Source organism: Conger conger, chromosome 14 (assembly GCF_963514075.1).
Source record: "Conger conger chromosome 14, fConCon1.1, whole genome shotgun sequence".
Lineage (NCBI taxonomy): Eukaryota > Metazoa > Chordata > Actinopteri > Anguilliformes > Congridae > Conger > Conger conger.
In genome coordinates, this window is record NC_083773.1 from 7,143,636 (window position 1) to 7,168,635 (window position 25,000).

General features: G+C 50.7%; 1 protein-coding gene across 1 annotated transcript in view; it reads right to left on the reverse strand.

Moving 5' to 3' along the window:
- Nucleotides 1–25,000, reverse strand: part of poc1a (POC1 centriolar protein A) — a 76,930-nt gene that overhangs the window by 9,682 nt on the left and 42,248 nt on the right. Inside the window, exon 10 of the mRNA XM_061220137.1 lies at nucleotides 9,438–9,650. Within this exon, the coding sequence (XP_061076121.1) occupies nucleotides 9,438–9,650 (213 nt within the window). The remainder of the gene's footprint in view (nucleotides 1–9,437; nucleotides 9,651–25,000) is intronic.

The following is a 25,000-nucleotide window of genomic DNA, read 5'->3' on the forward strand; positions in this document are numbered from 1 at the left end:
TTCAGACTGCTGTCAGACACCCAGGACTCAGTCTGCCGTCAGACACCCAGGACTAGGACTCAGACTGCTGTCTGACACCCAGAATTCAGACTGCTGTCAGACACCCAGGACTCAGGCTTAGTCTGCAGTCAGACACCCAGGACTCAGGCTTAGTCAGATTCACTGATGCGCTAAGTATTAAACAGACAGTCGGGTCTGTATTGTTATTATAGCACAGTGATGACTGTACCAGTGGTTTTAAACATCGTTTTCCAGCTGGACGTTATTTACTCGGAACTCTCCGAGCCCTGGCCAATAAGATCCCTTTTCCAGGCAGGGCCCAGGACTGCGGCCCAGGACTGCGGCCCGTGTGTCCACCGGGGAAGAGAGAGAGAAGACATTCAACATTACATAATACGCTCATAACACGCTCATACAGAACCGCCCGGGTTCCCCTTTAATTAGCCCTGACCGACGCTCTGGCAGGAAGAAAAATAAAAAAGACTCAGACTCAAATGTAATGGGAGGAGTGGGGCATTACCCTGCCCTAATCGATCAGGCTCCGTAACGGGGCGTGCTTTCACAGAGCTGTGTGCCGATTGGCTTGTCGGGAAGGGGTCGGGCTGGGTGGATTGGCCTTCCATCATCGATCACCACGGCGATGAGAGAGCTGGCTGACATCAAGGAGGCGGCCGGTCACAGCTTCAAGGAGCTGGCGGGAAAGTGGCATGGCCGTCCAGACGGCACTCTGGGGTTAAAGGTCGGCGTTCCTCCAAAACAGGGAAGGGGGGGTGCGGGCAGGCCTTGAATGTCCCGTGTGGCCCCGAGTCTGGAGAGGAAGCCCTGGCTCTCGCCAAGGACAGAGTTATTTAGCACATGCCCCTGGAGGTGCGCTGGGACGGCGGGACTTCCTGCGCGATGGAAACCATCTGCTCGCCTTGGCCCCCGCGGCAGAGCGCACCGACTCCGGCATCCGCCGGCGCCATTCCCAACACATGGAAAAGCCCCTCTCTCTCTCTCTCTCTCTCGCTCTCTCTCTCTCCCGGAAAGAGGAAACGCACCGGCACGCCGCTCAACAACATGGCCGCCGGCCCTGTCCCCAGGGCAACGAGAGGGCACGAGCCGGCCCTGCCCCCCGCTGCCCCACACAGCCTTACTGCACACAGATCTGCCCCCTGCTGCCCCACACAGCCTTACTGCACACAGGTCTGCCCCCTGCTGCCCCACACAGCCTTACTGCCCCCACTGCCCCACACAGCCTTACTGCACACAGGTCTGCCCCCTGCTGCCCCACACAGCCTTACTGCCCCCACTGCCCCACACAGCCTTACTGCCCCCACTGCCCCACACAGCCTTACTGCCCCCACTGCCCCACACAGCCTTACTGCACACAGGTCTGCCCCCTGCTGCCCCACACAGCCTTACTGCACACAGGTCTGCCCTGCCCCCCCACACACCGTATCTCACATAAGCCCCAAACCCTGCTTAGCCTCAAGTTAAACACTGCATACTTTACATTTTCCACTAATTAGGTTTCTACGAATTAGTCTCTAGTAGTTCCTTGTGTTTAGTTTTTTTTCCATTGGGGTTATTAAGAGAGTTCATTTCAAAGACGTTAAGCCTGTGGAACATGAGCGCCAGGGTCCCCGTTGAGCTCGGGCGATATGGGAACGGCCTAATGACTCATTTTCTCAATGGAAAGGTGGAGGGAGACTTCGGCGGGGTCCTTGGGGGAAGCCGTTGCCGGCGGGAGGGGGTAGCGACTCGGGACACAGCGGGCTTCTCCAGGTCTCACTCAGCCGGCTGACTCCTGTCCTCCCTCCTCCTCCCCCCCCGGACATTAAACCTTCGCTCTTTTTTGTTCTTTCTTTTTTTTGCAGTGCTTGCAGGCCATTAAATATTAATGGCCACAATGAGCATTGTGAAAGCGTTGTGTCGGCGTTAATACAGGAATGATCCATTTCCCTATGAGTCAATCTCCCCTCTGTTCCCAGTCTAACAATAAAACCCAGGCCTGCAGGGACCGAAAAACAGCATTATTTAGGAATTAAAATTTCAGGGTCGAACCACTGCTCTGCCTGAAAGATCAATGATAGCTCTGGTTTCAAAGCGCCCATTTGGACAAGAACATGACAATACTAATAACCTACTACAGGCACAAGAGAGCACAGAGTGCGGTAATCAATCCGCAGCTAAACTCCAATATCACACACGCAGCTACGCTCCGATAACACACTCAGCTACGCTCCAATATCACACTCAGCTACGCTCCAATAACACACTCAGCTACACTCCGATAACACACTCAGCTACGCTCCAATAACACACTCAGCTACGCTCCGATAACACACTCAGCTACACTCCAATAACACACTCAGCTACGCTCCAATATCACACCCCAGCTACGCTCCAATAACACACCCCAGCCACACTCCAATAACACACCTCAGCTACGCTCCGATAACACACTCAGCTACGCTCCGATAACACACCCCAGCTACGCTCCGATAACACACTCAGCTACACTCCAATAACACACTCAGCTACACTCCAATAACACACTCAGCTACGCTCCGATAACACACCCCAGCTACGCTCCAATAACACACTCAGCTACGCTCCGATAACACACTCAGCTACACTCCAATAACACACTCAGCTACGCTCCAATATCACACCCCAGCTACGCTCCAATAACACACCCCAGCCACACTCCAATAACACACTCAGCTACGCTCCGATAACACACCCCAGCTACGCTCCGATAACACACTCAGCTACACTCCAATAACACACTCAGCTACACTCCAATAACACTCAGCTACACTCCAATATCACACTCAGCTACGCTCCAATAACACACTCAGCTACACTCCGATAACACACTCAGCTACGCTCCAATAACACACTCAGCTATGCTCCAATAACACACCCCAGCCACACTCCAATAACACACTGAGCTACGCTCCAATAACACACTCAGCTACGCTCCGATAACACACTCAGCTACACTCCAATAACACACTCAGCTACACTCCAATATCACACCCCAGCTACGCTCCAATAACACACCCCAGCCACACTCCAATAACACACCTCAGCTACGCTCCGATAACACACTCAGCTACGCTCCAATATCACACTCAGCTACGCTCCAATAACACACTCAGCTACACTCCGATAACACACTCAGCTACGCTCCAATAACACACTCAGCTACGCTCCGATAACACACTCAGCTACACTCCAATAACACACTCAGCTACGCTCCAATATCACACCCCAGCTACGCTCCAATAACACACCCCAGCCACACTCCAATAACACACCTCAGCTACGCTCCGATAACACACTCAGCTACGCTCCGATAACACACCCCAGCTACGCTCCGATAACACACTCAGCTACACTCCAATAACACACTCAGCTACACTCCAATAACACACTCAGCTACGCTCCGATAACACACCCCAGCTACGCTCCAATAACACACTCAGCTACGCTCCGATAACACACTCAGCTACACTCCAATAACACACTCCGCTACGCTCCAATATCACACCCCAGCTACGCTCCAATAACACACCCCAGCCACACTCCAATAACACACTCAGCTACGCTCCGATAACACACCCCAGCTACGCTCCGATAACACACTCAGCTACACTCCAATAACACACTCAGCTACACTCCAATAACACTCAGCTACACTCCAATATCACACTCAGCTACGCTCCAATAACACACTCAGCTACACTCCGATAACACACTCAGCTACGCTCCAATAACACACTCAGCTATGCTCCAATAACACACCCCAGCCACACTCCAATAACACACTGAGCTACGCTCCAATAACACACTCAGCTACGCTCCGATAACACACTCAGCTACACTCCAATAACACACTCAGCTACACTCCAATATCACACCCCAGCTACGCTCCAATAACACACCCCAGCCACACTCCAATAACACACCTCAGCTACGCTCCGATAACACACTCAGCTACGCTCCGATAACACACCCCAGCTACGCTCCGATAACACACTCAGCTACACTCCAATAACACACTCAGCTACACTCCAATAACACACTCAGCTACGCTCCGATAACACACCCCAGCTACGCTCCAATAACACACCCCAGCTACGCTCCAATAACACACCGCAGCTACACTCCAATAACACACTCAGCTACGCTCCAATAACACACTCAGCTACGCTCCAATAACACACCCCAGCCACACTCCAATAACACACCCCCACGCTCCAACATCACGACCAGCAGCCCTGGACCAGGATTCGGTTAGCGTCTCCTCAGGGACAGTAGCCCAGAGGCGCAGGGAGGCGCTGCTCATTCGCTTACCGCTGAGACTAAAGGGCCGTTTTTCCAGATAACAGTCTAGATGGTATCCACATCAACATCCCTCATCCTAACGGATATCACTACCAGTCTTCGGGACGAACAGGATTAGCATAAGAGTCTCCTCCACAGCGTACGGCCCGTTTTTTTTTTCATTAATGAACGACGGCCGTCGCAGTCGTTAACCGTCATTATCTCAGTCCGTCTTATTCGTAATAGTTATCATCGTATTACATCATCGGCTCCTGGAAGCCTCAGATAACCTCTCCCGCCTAATATATCCACAGCGTGAAGAGCTGGCACATGCTCACCCTCTGTCCCGGCAGCTATTTTTACAGACCACCCCACCGGGTCTTGGCTTCGGACCACGACGACCACGAAAATAATAATAATAATAATAATAAAAACAAAAAATGCTGCGATGTACAAAACGCAGCGCTTATCGACCGCTCTAGTCTGTGCCGAGGAGCTCGATCACTGACACGGCTGCAGATGTGCAGCGGCTGCCACGGTAACCCTACCAGTGTCAGCTTTCGCCACACTGCATTTCCACTGACCGCAGCGGCAGATTGAATTCTGAAGTGTAATGGGCAACTTCACTTTTTTTTAAAAACAAGCCCAAAGACGTATAATATTACACGCAGACTTGGCGACTCTGCCGATAGGTCTCTGAGTAATAGCCGTCTGAGCACCCACCCTCTAGAATAACCATCTCATCACCTCCACCTGCAGGCTCCATCTCATCACCTCCACCTGCCATCTCCATCTCATCACCTCCACCTGCATTCTCCATCTCATCACCTCCACCTGCATTCTCCATCTCATCACCTCCACCTGCAGGCTCCATCTCATCACCTCCACCTGCAGGCTCCATCTCATCACCTCCACCATCTCATCACCTCCACCTGCAGGCTCCATCTCATCACCTCCACCTGCAGGCTCCATCTCATCACCTCCACCTGCCATCTCCATCTCATCACCTCCACCTGCAGGCTCCATCTCATCACCTCCACCTGCAGGTTCCATCTCATCACCTCCACCTACATTCTCCATCTCATCACCTCCACCTGCAGGCTCCAACTCATCACCTCCACCTGCAGGCTCCATCTCATCACCTCCACCTGCCATCTCCATCTTATCACCTCCACCTGCCGTCTCCATCTCATCACCTCCACCATCTCATCACCTCCACCTGCAGGCTCCATCTCATCACCTCCACCTGCATTCTCCATCTCATCACCTCCACCAGAAAAGCAATGTGATGGAAGCCAATTATTACCTGTCCTTGAGTGAAGTGAAAGTGTGAGGTTGGAGGAGGGCAGAAGCACCACGCCGGTACCAGCAGGTGTGTGAAGAAGGCCCGAAGCACTTCTGGGGCTCGAAAGGAAAACGCATCTCAATGACTTCCATTGACTCCACTGATGATGACTCAGGTGAATGTCCAGATTTAAAAAGCAGAGACCTCAACAATTAAGTCTTTTAGCAAAGACCCAGTGATTATTTCTCTATTCATACAGTACCGAATGTACACGCTTGTGCTTATGACTGACCCTGACACTTGACACAACTTACTACGCATACATAAACCAGGTATTTTTTTTTTTTTTTAAGCCACAAAAAAAAGGCTCTTTGTTGCCTATTTGAGCTGAGGATAATACTAATCTATAGCCGTGAGCACACCACACGTCACCCTTGAAAGCGGACCTTCAGCACGGGGTCATAAGAGAGAGATGTAAAAGCACTATCTTCTCAAGCAGACCGGGACTTTCAGCCAAAGAGCAGGAGAAAAGCACCACGAATAAGGAAACTGGGGACGGGGTGCAGGGGGGACCGGGGAACAGGGTGGAGGGGGGCACCGAGGAGAGAGGGGGGGGGGGGGGGGACCAGGGAACGGGGTGCAGGGATGGAGCAGTACAACTAGATTACAGGGCAGGAAGGGATGAAACAACAGGAAGGCACCGCTGTCACAGGTACAACCTGGAGATATAAAGGAGGGACAGAGGGAGGGAGGGAGGGAGACGATGAGGGACAGAAAGATGGAGGGAAAGAAAGGGAGTGAAAAAGGGAAACAAGGGGAGGGAAGGAAAGTGAAAGAGAACGTGTGAGAGTGAGAAAGAGTGAAAGACAGAGCGAGTGAGAGGGAGAGGGAGAGAGAGAGGGAGAGAGAAACAGAGAGGGAGAGAGAGGGAGAGACAGAGAGAGACAGAGAGAGAGACAGAGAGAGAGAGGGAGGGAGAGAGAGAGAGAGAGAGTCTATGTCTCTGGGAGGCAGTCTTAATCCATTCCAGCACAGTCTACATCTCTGACAGCTTGAGCCCTGCCAGGAAAGGAGCAAAATAACAGCCCTGCAGAAATGACACACCGGCGTGCGTGTGAGAGAGAAAGAGCCACACACAAGACCATTCCCACCCACCCCCATCTGAGGAAGCCACACTAGAACAGCACTGACCCACACTGAGCCAATTTATGGCACCGCAAAATGACCAAAAACACATTGGAGCTGCAAAACCACATCAGCCTCGCACAAAACAATGCAGGGAGAGAGCTTGGCCACAGGCAAATTGAGCTCACCCATCGGCTGCATTACACGGGCGGGGGAACGCAGAGATTCGGCATGGACTGCCCATTACAGAACGGGCGCAAAGCACAATTAGCCCCGACCACACCGCACACAAGCGCACAGGACCAGGGAGTAAACGAGGAAAGCACATAGTACACTGCAAAAAAACAAAAACATAAGTCAATCTTAAGAAGTATTTTAGTCTTAAATTCATGATCCGATCTTATTTCTATCACCGTTTCGCTTGATAAGGCGAAAATATTGCCAATGAGCTGACGCTCATTTCAAGATTTGCTCGTGGGGCATGAAAATGTCACAAACAGTAACTTTAAAGATATATTTTTTAGGCCTTTTTCAGCTTTATTGGACAGTATACAGTATAGAGAGACAGGAAGAATGGGAGCGAGAGAGGGAAAGACATGCGACAAAAGTCGGACGGTCGGATTCAAACCGCTGACGTCGCGGCTCGCAATGAGCATGCGGTCAGTGCTCTACAGGCTGCGCCACCGAGACACCCCACAAACAGTAACTTAAAAGAAGCTGAGGTTTTACACTTTCCAGAAAAAAAAAAAAAAAGTCTACTTTTTTTTTTTTGCAGTATATTTTCAGCCCGCCTGGCATATCCCAGAGACAAAGACTCTCCCTGACCCGCTCTACACTGGTGAATAAAGCCGAACACTACTCCAGCACAACAGCACAGGGGCCGTGGCCTGACGTGCTATGACAGTTCAGTCAGAACTGAGATGTTCACAGCTCCATCGGACCTATAAACCCGCACATGCATTTCACTTCCACTGAGAAAACACACAAGTGTCTAAGACCGCAGCTCTCAGTGGTGTGTGATGTTACCTTTTCAAACTCTACCTTCGTCCTCCCTCCTGATTTCCCCTGCCCCTCCTTTCTGATATCCCTATCCTTGTCTAAACCCCCCCCCCCCCCTCCCCAAAAAAATAAAAATTTAAAATTTAAAAAATGCACTTATGATGACAACTATGTTTAGAACAGTATTTCATGTGTATTTTGCTAGTTTCTGGATGTGATGCTTTGAATTATGGTAGAACCTATGCACTTGTAAGTCGCTTTGGATTAAAAGCGTCTGCCAAATGACTAAAATGTAAATGTAAATGATGTCAACGGCTCCTCTCCGAAAATATCAGGGACTGCGATTGGAGTTAATAAGCGAAAGGAAAAGCACAACATTCCTCTGAAAGGCGCAGGAAAACACCCCCCCGTTCCCAGATACAGCCTTGAAAGCACTTTGCGCGCCTCGGAAAATAAACAAGAATGAATAATTCAGGAAAGGGCTCATCGGCCTGCCTTGCGCCGGGAGCCAGGGAATCCGATCGGGAATTTTTCAGAGGTCACAGGAAAAGATGCCACGTCTTTCCTTTGGAATCGATAGGAAAACGGAGACCACAGCTAGCGCGAGACAGGAAGACAGATCGAAGGTCAACGCCAGGTCACCTGAGGGTACAGGGTTTAGTTTATTCTTGTATTTTATTTGTATTGTTAATGTATGGGTCTGAATTGAGTTTTCTGTGAGATGATGTTTCCGGTCCAGAGGGTACAGGACAGGGAGCCAGAGGGGCAGCAGAGGAGGAGTGCTGTTTTTCATAAAGACACAGAGTAACGTCATTAGGGCAACATCTCAACACACACCGCCGCGCAGAGTCTACCAGGCGACCTGTAGTGTAGTGGTTAAGGTAAAGGACTGGGACTCGGAAGATTGGTGGTTCGATCCCCGGTGTAGCCACGATAAGATCCGCACAGCCGTTGGCCCCTTGAGCAAGGCCCTTAACCCTGCATTGCTCCAGGGGAGGATCGTCTCCTGCTTAGTCGAAATCAACCAAGCCAAATGACATGTGATGTGATGTGATGTAATGTAATGTAATGTAATGTAATACCAGCGCTGGGAGTTCTGCAGGAGGAAAGCGACACCACTCCTCCGTGAAAAACGTCAATAGTCATAACTCGAGCTCGGATGACGGAAGTTGGACGTAGATAAACGGCTCCAGAGCGGCCCGTAAAAGCACCGCCGGGTTCAGGCGCCGAAACGGACGGGTCACAGCGGCTTGGTGCTCGTGCGACGTCACGTCAAGTGACTCTGCTAGCGATCCGGCGGCGTTATTCCCATGACCCGCCGGGCACCCGCACTCTGCAGCAAAGCGAGGCTGTGACACCGGGTTCAATTTTAAAATGTTTTTATTTGTATAGCGCTTTTAACAAAAAGGGATTTGTCACAAAGCAGCTTTACAGAGAACCCGGTCCCCCAAGAGTACGCCTAGGGCAACAGTGGCAAGGAAATACTCCCTGGCTGACAAGAAGAAACTTTGAGCAGAACCTGACTCAGTAGGGGAACCCATCTGCCGCTGGGTTGAAGATGACCACTCAGGGTCATGGAGGATGAACTCACGCTGACCTCGCCTTCTGAGGGTAAGAGGGCCCAGACAAGGCCGGGACCGCAGGCCTCACACGCGTACAGAACCGCCGGTGTTTACTGCAGGTGAGGGGTGTGGGACAGAGGTGCGGTTACCTGTGTGAGGACGTCCAGCTGGCTCACGATGTGCTCCAGGGTGCTGGCCAGGGCGGGGGGCACCGTGGGCTGGGGGTCGGGCTCAGGCTGCGGGTGCCGCTGGCTGGAGGAGGAGGGCCGGGCGCCGGGCCCTGGGGAGGCCTGCGAGGGCCTGCTGAAGCTCCGGCTCCTCCCGGGCCGAGACCCCCGGCCGTCTGACGGCTCCGGCCCGGCCTGCGGAGAGAGGGACATCACGGTACTCTCAAACTCGCCCAAAACACAGCCAGCAACTCTCACACTCGCCCAAAACACAGCCAGCAACTCTCACACTCGCCCAAAACACAGCCAGCAACTCTCAAACTCGCCCAAAACACAGCCAGCAACTCTCACACTCACCCAAAACACAGCCAGCAACTCTCAAACTCGCCCAAAACACAGCCAGCAACTCTCAAACTCGCCCAAAATACAGCCAGCAACTCTCACACTCGCCCAAAACACAGCCAGCAACTCTCACACTCGCCCAAAATACAGCCACATTGTACAGCTGTACAATAATTCAAGCTCATTGGTTGAAAATCGGTTCTAAGTGCCACAGCCAATGGCGTTTCAATGTCAATGTCTGTTCATTCACAGAGAAGGGGGAGGGCAATGGTTTGAGTGTGTTGTAGTTTGAAGGTGTTTGTTGCTGCAATTTCTCTCTTGACCGTTAGAAGTCTGAAATTACCTTTAAGTGCTTCAACAGTTCAGTTACATCTGTTCACAGTTCAATGAGACTAAAACCTGTGCAGCAAACCTAGAAAAAAAAAAAAACCACAACGACTAAAGTAGGAAAAGCCGTCAGTGGTGTGAGAACACAACAGTGCAATGTCAAAGAATACAGGGATCCTTTCCTGAAATATGAAGAACTTTTTGCTCAAAACACCCTATAGAGTTAATAGCCAAAAACGAACAGCAGGACAGCCGCCTGACACACACAGTGAAACACAACCACCGTGAGGGACTCTGTAAGACAGCCTTTAAAGCAGTTTGGAGAAAAAAAACTGCTCCAAACTGCTTAAAAGGCTCCTGAAGAAAGCTGAGATGAGTGTACACCGATGAGCGTAGCCGTTCAACGGACATTTTGGCTGCATTTCCGTCACGGACTCGCACGGCTAGCCTGCTCGTGGTGCAATAGACGCAGACACCTTCAGGGTGAACAGGTCCAGGCCAGTGGACGGGTTGCCCCTCTAAGGCACGCCAAGACAGGCTGAATGGGTCTGCGTGTGTCCTTACGCTGCGAGTTATGTTACGGGTTCGATTTACGACGAGAGCTTACGGAGAGTTTATGGTATTTACTCTGTATTTTCAGAAACGGTCCACAAAAAAAAACAAAAAACGACGTCCACAGTTTAACTGCCCTCCTTGCCCCGAGTGTAAAAGCCAGCGCGAGGCTAGGCATTCTGGGAAACATGTGGCCAGCAGGTGTGCGCCGGGGCCGGCCAGGTGGAGGTGTAAATATTTGCAGTGCAGCCCCTGGTGATTTCCAGGCAAATAACAGGAGGCTGGCACTCCAGGGACGAGACTGCGTACCACCTGGCCCCCAGGGCTCACCACACCCCGGGCCCTGTGCGTGAACCGGACCTCTGTCTCCATGGAACCGCCACTGGATCCATACTCAGCAGGACCCGACACTGGAAGCTGGATCCAGCAGAGCGGAGAACATCTCTTCTTCTTTTTCTGCCGTTTATAGACTTTGGTCCCACAGTGCAGGGCTACACAGCCCCTTACAGTAGCTTCCTGCTAGGAGGGGGGGGGGGGTCCAGATTATCACGAGAAGAAAAGCAAACATTTCACACTCTTCTCCGGGTGAATCATTAATACACCCAAGAGCCTGAGATCATAGCCTTTTGCACCCACGCAAACCTGGATGACTAACCCCAGTGTTCTTAAAGACAAATCCACTCGAGGACACGGAGCCGGGGGGGGGGGGGGGGGTTAGGGGTTGGGGAGCATCATCTATCAAAACCAGGTTCCTCCACATTCAACCCCCCCCCCCCCCCCCCCCGCCTTCCTCAAACGTAGCGTCGCTTGTCATTTCCCAATAAACACTTCTCGGATCTCCATTGGTCCGTCTCCGATGGGGCGACGGCGGACGGCGGAGGGTGCCCACTCGCGGAGCCGGGCGCAGGCGCTGGCGTGCCAGTTTAAATATTTACCCTGGGAGATATACCCTTACATAAACCCAGCGCGGGCCGAGCGCTGCTCAGCGGCTATATTTATCCAGTCGGGGGCCTGCCGCGCTGCACCGGGCCGCTTGCGGGATCCTTTTCACCCGCCAAACAATGGCGCACTGTTGGTCTGCCGTCCGATCGCAAAGTCAACAGCCAGCGCGGCCGGTCACCTCCAGGGAAGGGCGAGCATAAGGCACGGAGCGGACCCGGTCGTCTGAGGAACAGAACCGCACGGTCCGACCGCTACCGGTCTTCCCCCCCTTGGACCCCTCCGGTACCCGCCGCGGTTCAGCGACCCGTTTCCGGAAAACGCGAGAGCGAAGCGGCTATTCTTATTAATAATTAAATATGAATTTAATTATTCTTAAATTCTGTAAATGGGAGAGGTTTCGAGAAGGCGCTGAAAACCGAACCCCAGCAGAAACTATGACGATTGCGAGTGTGTTAAAAGAGCTTCTTCCAACGTCCTTTCACAATAAAATACAGTGTCTTGGGCTCCAACGTGCCTAATTACTATGAGTGTGACAAATATGCGCCCACCACGTTTACAGCTGAATAAGGAGCACACAGATTAAGTGTCACAGAGAGGAGGGCTACAACAGAGCTTTCAGACGCAATACTGTGCGTATGATACATTGTGTGACATCCCATTTTCAGACATCAGAGTAGGGTTACTGTATCTTTCAGTTCTTCATGAGATTTTAATTTATTTAGTTCCTGTCAATTTCAGTTTAGTTTCAGGTACTTTTTACAGAAAGAGCTGCTTCCCCCTTCATATTTTCTTTTATTCACTTGAATTGTGTTTTTTTTTAAACATGAAAATTGTTTCAGTTTTAGTTTTTTTTTTTTTTCAGTTTCAAAAATTGATGAGATAATTTCCATCCATTCAAGTTTTTTGTAAATGGTGATATCAGACAGGCAGGTTATAAGAGCATTCAGACATCCAAGTTATAAACAGTAGTTATAACAGTGTTCTCTAATTAATCTAAGTTATAAACAGTTATGTCAGAGTTGTTATAACATAGTGTTCTGTAATTAATCTAAGTTATATCAGTCAGAGTTGTTATAACACAGTGCTCTGTAATTAATCTAAGTTATAAACAGTTATGTCAGTCATAGTTAAAACATAGTGTTCTCTAATTAATCCAATTTATAAACAGTTATATCAGAGTTATAACATGATGTTCTCTTATAATCTAAGTTATAAAGTTATATCAGTCAGAGTTGTTAAAACACAGTGTTCTCTAATTAATCTAAGTTATAAACAGTAATGTCAGTCACAGTAATAACATAGTGTTCTGTAATTAATCTAAGCTATAAGCAGTTATGTCAGTCTGAGCAGTTATAAGATAGTGTTCTCTCATTCATCCGAGTTATAAACAGTTATGAATATATATATATTAAAACATATATATATAGATATATAGGATTTTACTGAATGGAGTGTTGAGCTCTAAGCAAAACGCTAATTCCAGCTACCGCTCTTAGACCAGTAGGCAAATTCATTAGCACACCAGCATCAAAAATAAATAAAAAAGAAATAAAATTGTTGACTCTTGATCGCTCGAAAAGAGGACTAAGAAATGACATGCTCATCTTCGGGAGAATCCACATTTGCAGCTGACAGGAGGGAGGCCACTGGGCTGAATCTTGTAGCGATGGGGAGGAGGTGGGGTGGGGTGGGGGGGGTGAATGTGTACGAGCTTGTGCTGAGCCAACAAGCTTCACTGAGGAAGGATTAACTCCTGGTCAGAAGAAGGGATATTTGCAGGTCAGCAGTGAAACATCTGCTCTGACACACACATACACACACACACACACACACACACGCGCGCATACACACCACTCTTTAACACCCTCCAATTCAGAGGGACTCACACTCCGATTAAACAGCTCCAATGAATCACCTGGACTGGAAAAAACAACAGTGGAAAATTTCCTGGGGCCCGAGTGAAACTCAGAATCACCGTGGCTTGTCAGAGCCATCAATTCCCCGCCCCCCCCTCCCTGCACGCGAAAGCCATTCATCGGGCTAACGCACGCATTCAAAGAGCAGGAAGATGTCCGGTCCACTACACACACGCACACACACATACATACACACATACACACACACACCGCAGGGCAGAGTGCGCACTGCGCACACACACACACACACACACACACACACAAACACACACACGTACACACACACACACCGCAGGGCAGAGTGCGCACTGCACACACACACACACACACACACACACTCTCTCTCTCACACACACACACACACACACACACACACACACACACTCTCTCTCTCTCACACACACACACACACACTCTCTCTCACACACACACACACACACACACAGCAGGGCAGAGTGCGCACTGCACACACACGCGCACACACACACACACACACACCGCAGGGCAGAGTGCGCACTGCACACACACACACACACACACACACACACACACACACCGCAGGGCAGAGTGCGCGCACACACACACACACACACACACACACACACACACACACACAGACACACACACACACACACCGCAGGGCAGAGTGCGCGCACACACACACACACACACACACACACACACACACACACACACACACAGACACACACACACACACACACACACACACAGCAGGGCAGAGTGCGCACTGCACACACACGCGCACACACACACACACACACACCGCAGGGCAGAGTGCGCACTGCACACACACACACACACACACACACACACACACACACACACCGCAGGGCAGAGGTGCGCGCGCACACACACACACACACACACCGCGGGGCAGAGTGTGCTCCCACACAGAGCCTCCCTGGCAGGAGAGCCCGTTCTTCACCCTTCAGAAACACCGCATCAGCCCCGTCCCTCTTCATCATTACACGCTTCCGATCCCGTTACCTCTTCAAAACACGCCGCATCAAAAGGGCCGCATCCCGGCACAGAGAGGCGCAGGAGAGAGGCTATTTCTGTCCATACCCTGACCTTTGCTCTAACAGTTTGCGTAACATCAGATGTTTTTTTTTCTCCCTGAGTTAATAAGAGGGGTGGTGTAGACACGGTGTGCGTAGGTGGATAACCGTCGGAATAACCAGACAGAGGAAACCCCTCACAGGGCTCCAGCGTGAAGCTGTATCAGTGTAGACTACCCAGAGCAACTCACAGTCACTCGGAAACCCTCAGCAATATCACAGGGTATCAGTGTAGACTACCCAGAGCAACTCACAGTCACTTGGAAACCCTCAGTAATATCACAGGGCTCCAGCACACAGCTGTATCAATGTAGACTACCCAGAGCAAGTCACACTCAGAAACCCTCAGCAATGCCACAGGGCTCCAGCACACAGCTGTATCAATGTAGACTACCCAGAGCAACTCACACTCAGAAACCCTCAGCAATGCCACAGGGCTCCAGCACAAAGCTGTATCAGTGTAGACTACCCAGAGCAAGTCACAGTCACTCAGAAACCCTCAGCAATGCCACAGGGCTCCAGCACAAAGCTGTATTAGTGTAGACTACCCAGAGCAAGTCACAGTCACTCAGAAACCCTCAGTAATATCACAGGGCTCCAGCACACAGCTGTATCAATGTAGACTACCCAGAGCAACTCACACTCAGAAACCCTCAGCAATGCCACAGGGCTCCAGCACAAAGCTGTACCAGTGTAGACTACCCAGAGCAAGTCACAGTCACTCAGAAACCCTCAGTAATATCACAGGGCTCCAGCACAAAGCTGTATTAGTGTAGACTACCCAGAGCAAGTCACAGTCACTCAGAAACCCTCAGTAATATCACAGGGCTCCAGCACAAAGCTGTATTAGTGTAGACTACCCAGAGCAAGTCACAGTCACTCAGAAACCCTCAGTAATGCCACAGGGCTCCAGCACAAAGCTGTATTAGTGTAGACTACCCAGAGCAAGTCACAGTCACTCAGAAACCCTCAGTAATGTCACAGGGCTCCAGCACAAAGCCGTATTAGTGTAGACTACCCAGAGCAAGTCACAGTCACTCAGAAACCCTCAGTAATATCACAGGGCTCCAGCGTGAAGCCGTATCATTGTAGACCCAGTCAGTCAGCCCGCTATGGGGATTCATACAGACCATCTGTCCACACAGCCAGAGTGATAACATTATGAAGGTGCAGAAAGGGCTCTTTCTGAGGTGGACACAAAGCTGAAATGCCTCTCTTCAGTTTGGCGGATGAGCGATGCCTTGTGACAGAGAGCGTTTCTGTACTTCCAGGACCGCTCTCCCGTCCCGCTGGGGGTTTGGCTGAGGGAGGGGTACTGGATGCAGGGCCCATGGAGGGGGGGGATTTGGGGGGGGTGGGAGGGAGGACCAGGGAGGCTCCAGGAATGTGTGCGTCTGATCTGCCCTCGCGTGTGCGGCAATAAAGACGCTCTTTGTCTCCTCCCGGGCGCGGAGACCGCTTTGAAGGACCGTCGGAGTGGCCGCGTTTGTCATGCCACTGCTCAGTTTATCTGGGCACAGAGGGGTGGGGCGGGGGATTCCTGCCCTCCTGCACCCCCAGACCTCGAGACGTGGGCCTCCCTGCCCTCCTGTCCTCCTGCACCCCCAGACCTCAAGACGTGGGCCTGCCTGCTCTCCTGCACCCCCAGACCTCGAGACGTGGGCCTGCCTGCTCTCCTGCACCCCCAGACCTCGAGACGTGGGCCTCCCTGCCCTCCTGCACCCCGAGACCTCGAGACGTGGGCCTACCTGCTCTCCTGCACCCCCAGACCTCGAGACGTGGGCCTCCCTGCCCTCCTGCACCCCGAGACCTCGAGACGTGGGCCTACCTGCCCTCCTGCACCCCGAGACCTCGAGACGTGGGCCTCCCTGCCCTCCTGCACCCCCAGACCTCGAGACGTGGGCCTGCCTGCCCTCCTGCACCCCCAGACCTCGAGACTTGTGCCTGCCTGCCCTCCTGGCCCTTTCAGCTCGTCCTTATCTACACCAGCACAGCAGTCACAGCTTGTTGGCTCTGCATATATTCAAGATTGTATTTTGCAAGCAAGTTGAAAAATTGGAACAGTACATATATTGCTATTCTTCCCGTTTTTGACCGGCGGTCTTATAAACATATTTTCCCAGCCCTCTACATAACCTCTCACACCCAACAAAAACAAGCACAGAACGTACGAACACACAGAGAGTAGAACGCAGAACGTATGACCACGCAGAGAGTAGAACGCAGAACGTACAAACACACAGAGCAGAACGTACAGAGAGAAGAACGCAGAACATACAAACACTGCACCCAATACAGGGTCACTCAACAAAATCCAACCAACTGTACCCAATATAGGTGTCACGTGACGTTTTAGGAGCCGGTGAGTGACCGGTTGACTGCAGACACCTCAGGGCGTCTCTGCCACCCTGTCGAACCCCCGCGGCGTGCGTGGAGAACAGGACGGGCTGAACGTAGCCCGCTCAAAGACATCGTGGCAGCGCATTCAGGCTCATGCATCCTGCCTTTCATCAAAAGCCTCCTTTCATTTCAAAGCCCATTACAGCAGGAATATTGCAGCATGAATAATACATTCAATCCCTGCAAATCTCACATGAACATAAAGGCAAAAGAAAAAGGCTCAATAACCTGCCTTTAGTTAGCGAGCATGACCTGAAATTTTCGGAAAGCCGAGTTAGTCTGTAGGGATTGACAGTGCATCCGTTTTAAGAACATTTGCTCCTTAAATTTGGTGCGTGCCATTCGGAAGAATAGTCTACGATTTGGAATACATTAGCGGTTTTTGTAAAAAAATAAATAAATAAAAACAGTTGTGTTACTACAACCAAAGGAAGACTATCCATTTTCACGAGGACCATTTGAAAAAGAATCACTGACGTGTGTGAACACAATTATTTGTGATACGTTTTTAAAGCAGTTTGATTATCTTCCCCACACTGTACCTACTGGACTGTGCCTCACTGCTGCTCATAGTCCCGGCACCGTGAACACGGCCAGGGTTGCTGCTGATGAAGTTCCCAGCATGCACTGCACACCCCACAGTGTGAAGACACTGGTGGGTACGGGCTTCTTAAGACACATTATGTGTGGGGCACAGGGGACACTGCTGCATGGGTGTGTTGAAGCGTCCCTGAGCAAGACGCCTAACCCCCTAAAATGCTCCTGACGAGCTGGCTGGTGCCTTGCATCGCAGCCAATCACCATTGCTGAGTGTATGAATGGGTGACTGAGAAGCATCAGTAGTACAGCGCTTTGGATAAAGGCGCTATACAGATGCCAACCATGCCATGAGGATCACTGGAGCAGGGCTGCCAGGGGGAAGAAAGAAGAGGTGGGGCGGGGGGGATCAGCGATGGAGCAGAGGCACAGCTCTCTCTCCTGCTTCAGTGTGACGAGGCTAAACAGATGTCTGCTAATGCCTCACAAGACCCCTCTCGTGCCCACACGCTGCTTAGGGTTTAGTCTCTCTCTTTCTCTCTCTCTCTCTCTCTCACTCACAGTCTCTCTCTCTCTCTCTCTCACTCACTCACTCAGTCTCTCGCTCTCTCACTCAGTCTCTCTCTCTCGCTCTCTCTCACTCACTCACTTACTCACTCAGTCTCTCTCTCTCTCACACAGTCGCTCGCTCTCTCACTCAGTCTCTCACTCACTCACTCACTCACTCACTCACTCACTCACTCACTCACTCACTCACTCACTCACTCACTCAGTCTCTCTCACAGTCTCTCTCACAGTCTCTCTCTCTCTCTCACTCACTCACTCACTCCCTCACTCAGTCTCTCTCTCACTCTGTTTCTCTACTCTTGCGCTCTCTCTCCCTCTCTCTTTCAAACACAATCTCTCACCCTCTTTCCCTCCCATTCTCTCACATACTTTCCCTCACCCTCTCTCCCTCACACGCTCTCTCTGTCTCTCGCTCTCCACCTCTCTCTCTCTCTCTCACACTATCTCTCACCCTCTTTCCCTCCCACTCTCTCTCTCTCTCTCTCTCTCTCTCACAGTCTCTTGCTCTCACTCTCTCTCTCGAAACACAAACCCCCCCCCACCCGTACTACAGAGATTGTGAAAATCCATGTCTAAGACTGGGTTTTATTAGGGAGAAGATTGCAGTGACAATGATAACTGTAATTCCCCCATCCCACCCCTTACACACACACGCACACACACACACAGAAACAGACACACACACACAGAAACGCAGACACACACAGAGAAACACACATACAGACACAGAGAAACACACACACAGACACAGAGAAACACACAGAGAAACACAGAGACACACAGAAACACACACACACAGACACACACACAGAAACACACACACACATACAGAGACACACAGAAACACACACACACACACACACACACACACACACAGACACACAGAGAAACACACACACACACACACACAAACACACACACAAACACAGACACACACACAGACACACACACAGACACACACACACATACAGAGACACACAGAAACACACACACACACACACACACACACACACACAGACACACAGAGAAACACACACACACACACACACACACAGACACACAGAGAAACACACACACACACACACACACACAGAAACACACACACACACACACACACACACACACGCCCCCTCCCCCCTGCCCTGCAGCTCGTCTGCCTGTGCACGTGAGCAGGAGGGAGAGGCAGATGTGCAGCGGGGGGATTAGAGAGGATGTGATCAGGGAGCTCAGCTGTCTGTCAGGCCCTGAGTGCCCGGTCTGCCAGCCTCTCTGCGCCTCCCCACGCCTCCCTGCACCTCCTCTCGCCCTCCTCGTGCAGTGCCTGCACGCTGACACTCTGCACACACACAAACCCACTTCACCCCGCCCCACTGCCTCCCACACCAACACCAGGCAGAGCGGAGCAGACGGCCAAGCAGGGGGGACCGTTAACCGGCAGAAAAAGAAGTCCAAAAATGAATAGGGCCGAAGCGCCGCATGTGAAATCACACACCCCTAAGAACGGCCCCGTTCCTTCTGCATCGACAATGAAATTCTAATCCAAATCACTTGGGAGGTTGGCCAACTTGCATTACGCTGCAATGAGTCCTTATGCCCCTCAGAATAGCGTAATTCTGCAGAATGACTACGGGGGGAGGGGGGTGGAGCAGGGCACGGATACGTGGGCAGCTCGTGGACCTGGCAGTCATCTAAGCCATGTTAAACCCCTGGATCGCCAAGCCTGTGAGTTTGGCTAAAATAAAAAAAACTAAAACACTGGGAATCTGAATGTTTTCCAGATGTGGAGGCCTGGGGCTTTCTCTCCACATCAAAACACGAGAAGCCCCGTTTTCCAGATTTCATCACACCAGAGCCGGAGCCGGAGTCAGACCCCAGTGAAGCTCCACGCTGCCTGCGCACGGGGCTGGGGGTCTCGGTAATGAGCAATACCCCGACGCCCCTCCGCCAGGAGGGGGGTCCGTGCCTGTTCTCCAACCGCCCATCACTGAGGAGGCATCGGAACGACAGAGACATCAAATCTCTAAGAAGAAGAAGAAGAAAAAAAGCTCTGATTGACTTTTCTATAAACGCACTGGTTCCAGTCACGCGAGTGATGGTGGAGCATCACCGGGGTTGAGAGACGCGCGCGGGGGGGGAGCAGGAACTAGCGGCACGGCGCGGCTGCCTCTCCCGCCAGCGACACGTGAGCCCGGCGCAGGGGCCTTTTATTAAGAGAGCTGGATAAAAAGGCTGCGGATTAATAATGCGGGCGAAACGCCGCGGAAAAACGACAGAAAATCCAAACAAGTCTGAATTTACAGGCAGCTACAGCCCTACCTGGAGGGAGCCTACAGAAAATATATAACACTGGTACAATACTCAATTTAATAGCCAGAATTACTGATAATAGCCATTCATTGTGTGATGTGGTTATAAAACTACTTACTGTATACAGACATTTTTTTGTTTGTTGTAATGTGTGGTTATTTGCGGTCACCTGTCACCTTCCTGTCAGCTTTGACCAGTCTGGCCCTTCTCCTCTAACGTCTCTCATTAACAAGACGTTTCTGTCTGCAGAACTGCTGCTCACTGGATTTTTTTTGTTTGTTTTTTTTGCACCATTCTTTGCAAACTCTAGAGACTAGTGTGCACGAAAAATCCCAGGTGATCAGCAGTTTCTGAGATACTCAAACCACCCTGTCTGCCACGAACAATCATTCCACAGTCAAAGTCACTTAGATCACAATTTATCCCTATTCCGATGGTCGATGTGAAGATTACCTGAAGCTCCTGATCTACATGACCGTATGCATTGCACTGCTGCCACACAATTGGCTAATTAGATAAAGAAGTAGGTGTAATAAAGTTAAAATGTTCCTAATGAAGTGCTCGGTGAGTGTATATCCCAGTGTAATCCCACAGAATAAATGCTTTGGAATCAAGCATTTATTGCCGCTTTAGTACACATACAGGTTTGCTTCTATTTGAAAAGATATTCCCTTAAGTGGGCGGTCTGCCCATTTCCTTTCTCTAATTATCTTCAGTAAATCTTCATTATATTCTAGGATTTGAGATGGAATAAATCCTGACAGATGTAAATTATTTCTCAAACTAACAGCAGTGGCAGCCAAAAATACCCCCCAAAAAATCTTCACATGCAGGCAACATTCTGGTCACACCCTAACAGTCAGGTGCAGGGTGAGAAGAGTGGAACACAGGTAGCAGTAGAGATTGCGTGTGTGTGTGTGTGTGTGTGTGTGTGTGTGTGTGTATGTGCATGCGTGTGTGCATGCGTGTGTATGTGCGCACGTGTGTGTGTATGTGTGTGTGTGAGCGTGTGTATGTGTGTGTGAGTGAGTGTGCGCATGCATGGGTGTGTATGCCTGTGTGCGTGTGTGTGTGTGTATGCGTGTGTGTGAGCTGTGCGTGTGAGTGTGTGTGCCTGCGTGCATGCAAGTGTGTGTGTATGTGTGCTCGTGTGCATGCGTGCATATGTGTGTGTGCGTGTGTTTGTGTGTGTGTGTGCGTGTGTGTGCGTGTGTGTGTGTGTGTGTGTGCGTGTGTTTGTGTGTGTGTGTGTTTGTGTGTGTGTATGTGTGTGAGTGTGTGCGTGTGCGTGCGTGCGTGCGAGTGTGTGTGTGTGTGTGTGCGTGCATGTGATGCCAGGTTGAGAAACAGCTCAGCAGATAAAGCTATATTTAGTGGGATGCTTGAGGAGAGGGCAGGCCGGTCTCCCACACTGGACTCCCACATCACACAGCCTGGAGCCCGGCCAGCCTGCAGGGAACCGCCGCCAGCAACGCAGACCTGCTACCCCCCCAAACCAGGAACCAAGCTCTCAGACACACGCATGACCCAAAAACAGGACCTACCACATGGTAACCTTCAGAACCAGTTACAGCCAGCCAACTCGTTTCCAAGGCCTAATTTGGCTGCCGATACAGACTGTTATAAACCTTTCTCCAGACTGATTTCCACACACCCCAGACTTAAGGCTGGCCCCATCTCTCCTCCATGCTCCCGTTCAGGGTACCATGTCCTCCTACAGCACACCCAGCGAGTCCCCATAGCCCCTCACGACCGCAGTCCTCCAGGTTAGCCCACACAGCCGTGCGCAGGGAGAAAACCTGCCTGACCCAACACCAGGCTCCCTCCCTGGGTGAAGCTATGTCAGTTCCATGCCCCCTCCCTGGATGTAGCTATGGTCATCACCCAGGCCTCCCTCCCTGGATGTAGCTATGGTCAGTTCCAGGCCCCCTCCCTGGATGTAGCTATGGTCAGTTCCAGGCCCCCTCCCTGGATGTAGCTATGGTCAGTTCCAGGCCCCCCTCCCTGGATGTAGCTTTTGGTCATCACCCGGGCCCCCCTCCCTGGATGTAGCTATGGTCAGCACCCAGGCCCCCTCCCTGGATGTAGCTATGGTCAGCACCCAGGCCCCCTCCCTGGATGTAGCTATGGTCAGTTCCAGGCCCCCTCCCTGGGTGAAGCCATGGTGAGTTCCAGGCGGTCACTACAGGGCAGTCAGGAGGAGACTGCAGTCCATGTGGTGCATCAGCACAGAGAGCCTCTCTCTCTCTCTCTCTAGCTGCATACGCCGCAGTTTCAATTTTCAACATCACAGTTCTACCCACATGCCAGCTTTAAATATTCATTTTTGTTTTCCCTGTTTATTTTCGTTTGCCGTAACTTGTACAAACATTTTAGCATGTGTGCTCTGTACACACATATACACACACAGTCCTGAGGAATGGGGTGCACCATATTCCACCCGCGATCCTCTCTTCCTGGCACCTCTTACTTCCCGTTGTTTCTCCTCGGTGCGGAGTGGCCGGTCACACTCCAGGGCTGTGTGGGAAGGCCAGGCTGGGACTGCGTTCTCTGCCACAGCCCACCCGGGAAAAATACGGTCTAATCTCCACACTACAGGGCATAAGCGCTGTTCTACACTACCCATATTACATTACATTCCATTAATGCCATTTGGCAGACGCTCTTATCCAGAGCGACGTACAGTTGATTAGACTAAGCAGGAGACAATCCTCCCCCCTGGAGCAATGCAGGGTTAAGGGCCTTGCTCAAGGGCCCAACGGCTGTGCGGATCTTATTGTGGCTACATCGGGATTAGAACCACCAACCTTGCAGGTCCCAGTCCTTTACCTTAACCACTACACTACAGGTCGCCCTATACCCTCACATTCACTGCGACTGCTGCTATAGAACACACCACATCTCACAAAACAAGGACACCTGATGCTCTCAAGGCCAAAAGGGGGATTTTCACATCACAAATGTGACAACGCTGTCGGACTGCAGCTCTTAACAGTCGACACACTGTCTAACGATTTCAGTTTCTTTTCATAGCCCTGTCGACCATCAGGGGAAAACCAGACCTCTTGTCACGAGGTCGATCAAAGGGGAATCCTATTTTTGGGTACTTCAAGGAAAATACATCATCTATACAGCGATTTTTTTTTTATATAAGGCAACTGTAAATTCTAGTCGAAGCCTCTTATGTACAGATGAATCTTGTTTCAGAGTAAGAAAGAGACCTGGAATTAAGATCACAGGGGGTCTCTTTCTAAGTCTTCAGCCTGGGGAAAGTGGACACGGGCCAACCTGTTTGACAGAAAATGAATAACATCCAGAAACCATCTCGGACATCTATTCAATGCCTCTCCATTCAGCATAGTAACAGGAGAACACAAAAAAAAAAAAAAAAATTTTATAAAAGATTCTGACATCTTATTGCCACAACCATTTCAATGAGATATTTCTATACAATAATTCGATATCACTGTGAAATTGATCAAAATACATACATATACACAAAATAAATGACAGCAAAGAAAACCATGGAAAGAGCTAGTGCTAGTGCATGGGGGGGGCGGGATATATATGAAACACTGGATTTTATCAACAACACAGGAAACCTGGGCGGCCTGTAGCGTAGTGGTTAAGGTACATGACTGGGACACGCAAGGTCGTTGGTTCGATCCCCGGTGTAGCCACAATAATCTGCACAGCTGTTGGGCCCTTGAGCAAGGCCCTTAACCCTGCATTGCTCCAGGGGAGGACTGTCTCCTGCTTAGTCTAATCAACTGTACGTCGCTCTGGATAAGAGCGTCTGCCAAAATGCCAATAATGTAATGTAATGAAACCATATCCTCTGTGCATAGTATACAAGGGAACACGTGCAGTCACTTGTGGAGTCCTTTTAAAACAGAGAAAAGCAGTAAATCCACCTGATGTGAACAAAAACGGGCATCAACCCAATCGGCCTGCCGAAATAACCCCTCCCACCCCTGTCAATTAAGAGATGCGCTTCACTTTAACATAATAGCCACGACTCCTCACGGCATAAAGGAGCAATGGGCGGCTCACAGTCTCATTACACTAAAACCCCTCTAAGCAAGGAGCGCTCCGTTCGGTAATGACCTGGCTTCCACACTTCAGGCAGCAGTAATTACTGCTGACAAATATAAACGTATTAGAGACCATTAGAGCGCGCTGGGAAATGTGAACGGGGCTAACGGCGTGCATGAGACTTGGCGATTGCCATTCAGAGGCCCCGGCCTGACCAAAATCACCCTAACTTCTCTCTCCAGAGGATTAGAAGACGTAGCCTGTTTTTTTCACTGAGCTGTGCTGCTAATGTGTAATGGCGCTCCGACTTCCAAGAGCCCAAAAACGGTAGTTTGCGCCCGTTCCAGCATCCGTGTTACAACCACACTCTAGAGGCTATTCAGTGCGGTATAATGTCTGGAAATGCTTTCATACACTACTGCAGCCATCGAGCATAAAATACCTCAATTACACTGCTGCTTTGAAATATATGTAGTTGCCCACTGGTGAGTTTTCCTTAAAAATACAGTGTGTACTTAACACCCCCATACGGTGCCATTTG